Source organism: Sylvia atricapilla, chromosome 21, assembly GCF_009819655.1.
Source record: "Sylvia atricapilla isolate bSylAtr1 chromosome 21, bSylAtr1.pri, whole genome shotgun sequence".
NCBI lineage: Eukaryota > Metazoa > Chordata > Aves > Passeriformes > Sylviidae > Sylvia > Sylvia atricapilla.
This window is the reverse complement of record NC_089160.1, coordinates 1,773,877-1,782,098: the sequence shown is the minus strand read 5'-3', so window position 1 is coordinate 1,782,098 and position 8,222 is coordinate 1,773,877. Positions and strand designations below refer to the sequence as shown.

The following is an 8,222-nucleotide window of genomic DNA, read 5'->3' as shown; positions in this document are numbered from 1 at the left end:
TGTGGGTGCCCAGTGGGGATGGGGGCCTTTGGGTGTGGGTATCTCTCTTCATCTTAAACCCTACAGAAAATGAACCATCCGCAGTTCAGGAGGGGACAGTGGAGCAGGGCACACCCAGAAATGCTGTGGGGACACGCAGGGATGTCATGGGGACACCCAAAGATGCTGCGAGTGCACATACAGCAGCTCTGGGGACACCCAGAGATGCCATGGGGACACCCAGAAATGCTGTGGGGACACCCAAAGATGCTGTTGGGGCACCCACAGGAGCTCTGGGGACACTCAGGGATGCCGTGGGGCCAGGCAGGGAGCTGGGATGAGCTGGCCACAGCAGCTTGTCTCAGTGTAGTGTGTGCACAAATAAAACCCTGGAGAGGCTGCAGTGAGCTGGAAATAATGGCATTACAAGCGCTTCCTTGCTTCTGTTTGGGCTGGATGAGGTTTTTCGGGGCCAGCTGAAGGGCTGCAGCACAAGGGAGTTGGCTCCTGGGTCGAGCACAGCTCTGGGGAGGGAGTGGGAAAGGACACGGTGGCACAAGGTAGGGACAAAGTCCTCTCCTCCACCCGGGCCATCTGTGTGCTCACCAGCACCCCGAGGTTTGCACCCCCAGAGCATCCCCTGCTTGGAAAAATCCTCTGAGGGAGTGTGAGGGGAGCAGGCCGGGGGTGAAAATGGTGTATTCTCATTTCCCTTCCTTCCTCCTTCCCCCAGGAGAGGCGTGAGGACTCGCCATGCCGCTGGTGAAGAGGAACATCGAGCCCCGGCACCTGTGCCGAGGGGCCCTTCCCGATGGGGTGACCAGTGAGCTGGAGTGTGTCACCAACAGCACCCTGGCTGCCATCATCAAGCAGCTGGGCAGCCTCAGTAAGTCACCAACAGCACCCCTGGCGTGGGATGGCACTGGGGTGGCACTGGGATGGCACTGGGATGGCACCGGGGTGGCACTGGGATCGCACTGGGGTGGCACTGGGGTGGCACCGGGGTGGATGTCCCTCTAGGTCATGAAAGAAAGACTCCAAATATTTCAGAAGGCAAAGAAACATAGAAAAAAGGCCTTTATTATCTAATTCTTACTAGCTTTTATAAGATGATCCCATACAGACTTAATGGGGTTGATGAATAGGAATGACACCTCTTTAATGCCACTGGTAAAACAGCAAAACGCCACCTGGAGAAAGGTTGTTTGGAGAAAGGAGAGTTGTTTGCTAAGATGGTTTTGAGATGAAGCTTTCTTGATAAATTTTTTCTTGGGGAAAAGTTAGCAGCTGCTAGCAGGCAAAAATCTCTCGGACCCAGAAATGTCAGGCCCACAATGGATGGCACTGGGGTGGCACTGGGATGCCACAGTCACTCCCACCAGTCCCAAACACACAGAAACAGGGGTTGTGTGAGAGCTGTGTGGGCTGCAGCCATCCCTAATTCAGTGGGGATTATCCAGCTTGTTGAAATAGGAGGATGCTCAGGGTCAAGCTCAAAATGGGGACTTGGTGACATTTTGAGACCTATTTTCCTCTCCCAGCTGGTGTGTGCAGTGGGGGACACAAAGCCTTCAGGAGCCCTTTGCTTCTCCACTTGGCCAGAAATAGGAAGGTCAGGTGAAGATCTAAAATACTCCATGCCATTCTTTTTAAAATTAGAGCTTTTTTGAGGAGGAGAGGTCTCTATCAAAGGTCTAAATCCTCAGCTGTCTTCCTGCCCTGGGACTGATCTCAGCAGAAAAGGGGCAGATGAGAGCACTGCACACACCAGTGTGAAGCTTTAACAGGGGCAACCTATTTCATGCTGAATATCCACTTAAAATAGAGAGAAAAGCTGTTCAGGGCTCCTCCTCTTTTACACACCTCCAAAAGTAGATTCTGCTCTAAAATACTCCCAGAAAAAATAAACCCAGGATTTAGGGAGCTGCTGGAAATGCAGTGGTTCACACAAGCAGCACCCACATCTGCTCAGGCTTCCAAGTCCAGAGGAAAAGAGAATCAAATATCACCAAGCTGGTGGATGCTCTGAGGAGATTTTCAAAGTGCCCTGATCTTGGGAACTGTTTGATGGGTGGGATTGGAGGAAACCCTGAGGGTCTGGGGAAATGGGATGGGTGCTGGAACCTACAGGTATCCGCAGCGCTCTGCCAGACACCTTTCTCAGCTCCATCATAGGGATAATCCTACTGAAAAGCTGAATAATCCTAAAGAAATAACCCTCAATAAATAAGCTGTTGTAAGGATGCACAGAGAGATGCAGGAAAAGTACTGATAAAGAGAAACAAGCTGCAGATTCTCCCTGCTGTGGCACTGTCCCCACTGCCCTGCTCTTGGGCTGAATTTCCCCAGGTTGTGTGACGTTCTTTTTTTTTTTTTTGCTGACCTGTGCTGGTGGATGCAGGGGCTTTTGGAGGCACTATGAACGCTCTGTGCTCCTGTGGGTGCTGCTCTCACTGGAAAATGAGGCTCCTTTGGGCTCTCCTGCCTCCCTGCAGCACTTTGGGAGAGGATGAGGGCTCAGAAATCCAGGCTGGGGACAGCATCCCACAGGAAGGGGGTGGCCCAGGGGATGGGCTGGGGGAGCCACCTGCTGTGGTGACAGGCGTGATGTCCCCTGCCAGGCAGGCACGCAGAGGACATCTTTGGAGAGCTGTTCAACGAGGCCAACAGCTTCTACATGAGGATGAACTCGCTGCAGGAGAGGGTGGACCTGCTGGTCATCAAGGTGACGCAGCTGGACTCCACCGTGGAGGAAGGTGAGGGGCTGGTTTGGGGCGATGTCCAGGTGTGCTCCGGGGGGCTCAGCAGGCTGAGGCCACCCCTCATCCCTTGTCCTTGCTGTGCCCCCTCCAGTTTCGCTGCAGGACATCAACATGAGGAAAGCCTTCAAGAGCTCCACGGTGCAGAACCAGCAGGTGGTGTCCCGAAACTCCATCCCCAACCCGGTGATGGAGATGTACCAGCGCTGCGACAAACCGCCGCCGCTCAACATCCTCACACCCTACAGGTGAGGGGCCCGACAGGTGTGGGGTCCTACAGGTGTGGGGTCACAGGTGTGGGGTCCTACAGGTACGGGGCCCACAGGTGTGGGACCTTACAGGGATGAGCCCTACAGGTACAGGGCCCTATAGGGACAGAGCCCTATAGGGGCAGGGCCCTACAGAGAAAAGGCCCTACAGGGATGGGGCCCTACAGGTACGAGGCACAGCACTTCCTGGGGTCCCAGGGGGTCCTCCTCATGAGAAGGATCAGGCATGCCCCCCGTTTGTGTCTGATTTCTCCAGCTGCTGGGCTGCTGTGGGTTTCTTATCTTCTTTTCTTCTCTTTTCTTCTCTTTTCTTCTGGGGTTAATACTCGGCAGACGCAGATTTTGTGTTTGGACTCAGATGTTTGTTAATTCTTATCTGTGTTAGTCTCACGAGTTGTGAGCTCTGGCTAACAAGGTAGAAAATGGTTCTAACTCTTTCCAAGGTCTTTTAAGCATAAATGATGCAATTACGAGAAGACACCTATATTATTTTTACTTTTAGCCCAATAACTGACAACCTGTGGTCCACAATGCAGATTTTTTCACCCAGTTATAATACACCACCAAAAGCCATGAGGAAGAAGGTGAAAGAAGAGCTCAGCCTATGCCCTAAAATCTCCAACTTGCCTATATATATATATTACTATATACTGAAACCTTAAAATCCAAGTTTTGCACCCTGTGGTATCACACACTTCTATACAAACTCCACACCTATAATCCCAGTGCTGTCACTCAATTTTGGAAGTCTTTTCCACGGCTTCAGGTCAAATGTGGTACTTGCTTGAGGGTCAGTGCCCCTTTTAGCGCAGAAAGTCTAAAATTCTCAGTTTCCAGGGTTCCGACATGCTGCCACCCCCTTTCCATGGGATGCTTGGAATGTGTGTCCACACCCTGCAGGTGGTGACCGCCGTGTTGGATGTGGTTGTGGTGGGGCAACAGCTCAAGGGCATGGTCATACCAAAGCCTTTGGGAAGGGGAACAGAGGATGTTCTGCTGTGGCTGGTAACCCTCTCTCCCCCTTTCCCAACCGCCAGGGATGACAAGAAGGACGGCCTCAAATTCTACACCGACCCCTCCTACTTCTTCAACTTATGGAAGGAGAAGATGCTGCAGGCGACAGAGGACAAGAGGAAGGAGAAGCGCAGGCAGAAGGTGGGTGAGGGCGGGTGGGTGACAAAGAGGGGCTGGAGCTGGGGGTGCTCAGTGCCTGGGGACAGCCACCTCCTGGGGCATCCTTCCTGCTCTCCTCCCCTGCACTGGGTGCATCTCACAGGGCTGGGGGATGCTCCCTTGGGAGTGCTCCTGGTCTGGAGGAGCCGGGCTGGAGGTGGGCTTTGTGTCCCCACAGGAGCAGCGGCTGGTGGAGGACTCCACCCGGGAGGTGAAGAAAGTGAGGAAAGCCCGTAACCGGCGCCTGGAGTGGAACATGATGGCGTATGATAAAGAGTTCCGGCCGGATAACAGGTTCTCACCATCCCCCTATCACATGGCGTCATCGGAAGGATCACTGTCCCCAGATAATAGGCAGGTTCTACCTCCTACACCTTCAGCTCACGCCTCTCCTTTGCTTTGCTCTTCCTCTCCGTCGGTGCGGGGGACGTGCTGCCCACAGCGGGGTCGGGGTGCTCAGCTGTAGGCCTGTGGTAGCTTCACGGATAGCTGGTGTCCCCAGGGTGTCACCCTGCTCCTCAGGAGGAGCCTTGGCATTGGGATACAACCAGATGGCTTTCTGCTCTGCAGCTAAGGGAAGAGAGCTGCTCAGCTCTGTTGTGTCCTCCCTCCCTCTGCTCTCACTCCGCTTTGTACGTCGATTTTTTCCGTGGCCTTTCCTTGTTTTGTTACCCCGACCCCAAAACACTCCCACACCCCCTTTGAGCGCGTACAGGAGGAGTACAACAGCGGGGTTTTCCTGTGCTGCAGATCCTACGCCTCGGACGCCGCCGACCACTCGTACCCGGCCAGCCCCAACCACCCCGCCCAGCTGCTGGCCCCAGCAGCTCACCTGGCCCCGGCACAGGAGCACAAAGAAGGGGTGCTGGCGGCCCCAAACCCCCCGGAGCACGTGTTCCGGCCGGCCGCGGGCAGCCGGCAGAACAGCCTGACCCGCCTGCAGCAGCCCCACGCCCCGCCGCCCCCCGAGGCCGTCCTCAACGGGCCCAGACCGCACCTGGTCAAGGATTATGGGTAAAGCTCCGGCCCGCTGGCTGCTGGAGGGGTGTGCGAGGGAAGGGAGGCTCGGCTCTGAGCTCCTGTTTCTGGGCTGGTGGGGCAGGGGAGGATCTTTTCCCGATGTATTGGATCTAAACCTCCTCTGCAGGTTTCGTGGTCCAAAACTGGCGGTGAGACTCAAGGCCAAGTCGGTCGGGAGTGCTTTTGGGGTCATCCCAGTTAAGGGGGCTGGGTGGACAGAGCATTTTCCACTGGGGTGGAAATCCCCCCTTTCCTGGTTTCCACTGCTGCATGACCCACGGCTCGTTCCCACCAGCAGACCTCCAGCACCCCGCTGGCCCTGGGACAGAGTTTTCATTGGGGTTCAGAGCAAAACACGCCAGAAGGCAGCCAGCTGGGTGCTGGGATGGGTGCTGGGTGCTGGGTGCTAGGCCAGGTGTGCCCTAGAGAGGATCAGGCCCAGCATCGTCAGCCAGGCAGCACAGGAGTTTGTCCTGGTCTGGTTTGTACTGGGGCGGCCTCACCTTGAATATTTGGGGCAGTTTTGGGCACCACAGTATAAAAAAGTATTTGAGATATTAGAGAGCGTCCAAAGGAGGCCATGGAGGTGGTGAAGGGCTTTGAGGAGAACCCGTGTGAGCAGTGGTTTAGGGCATTTGGCGTGTTCAGCTGGAGAAGAGGAGGCTGAGGGGAGACATCATTGCAGCCCACAAATTCTTGAGGGGAAGCAGAGGAGCAGATACTGATCTCTTCTTTGGGATGTGACAGGACCCGAGGAAATGGCCTGAAGCTGCGTCAGGGGAGCTTTAGTTTGGATATCAGGAAAAGATCCTTCCCTCAGAGGGTCTTGGGGCACTGAGCAGACTCCCAGAGAATGGGACAGCACCAAACCCAAGAGCTCCAGGAACATTTGGACCAAGCTCTCAGGGATGCACAGGGCGGGATTATTGTTTGGGATGACCCTGGGGGCCTGGAGTGGGACTGGCTGATATCTGTGGGTCTGTCCTGACTCAGCCCATCCCTCCACTCCGTGATTCTGATGGCACTGACCCCCGTGCTCCCCCTTTTCAGCCCGCAGCCGGTGCCCATGGCCGAATACTTCGTGCCGCCGGCTCCACCACCTCCTCCGCCCGTCATCCCATCGGCTCAGACCGCCTTCGACAGCCCCATCTCGGCTCCCCCGGCGCTGGCCCCCGGCTCGGCCACCGCCCCATCCTACGCTCCATCACCTCCCCCGGCTCCTCCCGGGCCTTACTCGGCCTCCCCGCCGCAGACCGGCCCCATGGGACCTCCGGTGGCCCCTCCGCCGCCGCCGCCCGGGCCGCCCGCCGTGTCCGCGTCGCCCGCGCACTCCGCCTCGCCGCCCGCCCCGGAGCCGCGCAAACCACAGATCCCGCTGATGCCCATGAGCGACGCCCGGAGCGACCTGCTGGCAGCCATCCGAAGGGGTGAGGGCACCTTTGCACGGTAGAGTTGGGTGGCTCTGGTGATGCTGAGATGTCACCAAGATGAGCGCTCATGGGTGGGCAGGTGATGATGGTGGGATCTTGTAAGGGGAATAAATGCGGCGTGCCGTAGCTGGAATGAATTCCCGAGGATTGAGAGCAGCTCTCAGGCATGTGGCTTCCTCGCCGGGCTGTTGTGGATGATGTGCTCCAAGGTGTCTTGCATTTCCTTTTCCCGCAAATCTCCAGGTCAATGGGAAATTGAACCTTCCAGAAGGTTCCATGTCTTCGGGCTGAGTGGAAGCAGAGGAGGAGATTTATTCTGTGATACAGCTTTGTAATTTTACCTATTCATAAAATCTTAGAATGGTTTGGGTTGGAAGGGACCTTAAATCTCACCCTATTCCACCCCTGCCATGGGCAGGGACACCTCCCACTGTCCCAGGCTGCTCCAAGCCCTGTCCAGCCTGGCCTGGGACACTGCCAGGGATCCAGGGGCAGCCACAGCTGCTCAGGGCACCCTGTGCCAGGGCCTGCCCACCCTCCCAGGGCACAATTTCCTCCCGACGTCCGATCTGAGCCTACTCTATCCCTTTACCACCATTCCCTCTTGTCCCACTGATCCTATCCTATCATCCCATATAACTTTTGTCATCACTCGGTGACAGCAGCCCTCTGTCTCAGCCAACACTTTATAACTGGGGAAGGGGAATGCTGCACATGGGGCACACTCCCCCTAAAACCTTCCTGCCTTTCCCTGCAGGAATCCAACTCCGGAAAGTCCAGGAGCAGTGGGAACAAGAGGCCAAAAAAGAGCCGGTGGGCAATGACGTGGCCACCATCCTGTCGCGCCGGATCGCCGTGGAGTACAGCGAGTCCGACGACGACTCCGAGCTGGATGATAACGAGTGGTCGGACTGAGGGGCCCCGGGCTGGGCTGGGCTGGGCTGGGCTGGGCTGGCTCGGGGCTCCCAGCTCCGTTCCAGGTGTGTATAGGCACCTTCCCCAACGTGGCTGCCGCCGGGGTGGGCTCAGGGGGCCCGGCCCGCTCAGGAGCTTTTGCTTTTACACTATGTCAAAAAAACCCCCTTTGGGCAGCAGCAGCAGCAGCAGCACTGGTAGGATACACCTCGGAGGCAGTGAGACCAGAAATTAGCAGCACCTTCACAATTAATGACTCGCAGAATCCTCTGAAGGCAGGTTAATGGGATTACTCCAGGTTTACACCTGGAGCAAGAGCGGAGACTGGCCCTGAGTGAGAAGGGAGCCCCAGAGGCAGCAGTGCTTTTTCAGCTAAATGTTCATTGTGATCACGAGAAGCTCCTGGAGAAGAAGCCTTGTTTGCACAGCTGGTGCCACCACAGCAGCACAGGGGTGGCCCTGTGGGCTTGGGGACACTGCTGCTGGTGGTTTTGGGGTCAGGCAGCTCCAAAGGCTGCGTATGGGCAGGAGTCCCCTTCCCTACAGAGCAACACACCACGTTTAGTAGCAAGTTACACCACTGCGTCATTGCTGCCTGGAAAATCATGGAATGCTTTGGGTGGGAAGGCACCTTTAAAAGCTCATCTGGTCCAGCTAGAACTGTGACACCTTCCACC

The 8,222-nt window shown here is 56.3% G+C and overlaps 1 protein-coding gene across 1 annotated transcript; it reads left to right on the top strand.

Annotated features, from left to right (window-relative positions):
* The first annotated feature begins 732 nt into the window (after positions 1–732).
* LOC136370475 (actin-binding protein WASF3-like) lies at positions 733–7,876 on the top strand. The gene is made up of 8 exons (XM_066333909.1): positions 733–865; positions 2,601–2,735; positions 2,833–2,986; positions 4,045–4,162; positions 4,359–4,534; positions 4,931–5,194; positions 6,251–6,627; positions 7,388–7,876. Exons 1-8 carry the CDS (start codon positions 733–735, stop codon positions 7,543–7,545), a joined length of 1,515 nt encoding a protein of 504 aa, XP_066190006.1. The 3' UTR covers positions 7,546–7,876.
* Positions 7,877–8,222: the final 346 nt, after the last annotated feature.

What these genes read in the sequence shown, in the direction of transcription:
- LOC136370475 (XM_066333909.1), top strand. Translation starts at nt 733, where the DNA reads ATGCCGCTGGTGAAGAGGAACATCGAGCCCCGGCACCTGTGCCGAGGG. An exon ending in AGGAGAAGCGCAGGCAGAAG is followed by an intron (nt 4,163 to 4,358) that starts GTGGGTGAGGGC and finishes GTGTCCCCACAG; the next exon opens with GAGCAGCGGCTGGTGGAGGA. An exon ending in CACCTGGTCAAGGATTATGG is followed by an intron (nt 5,195 to 6,250) that starts GTAAAGCTCCGG and finishes CCCCCTTTTCAG; the next exon opens with CCCGCAGCCGGTGCCCATGG.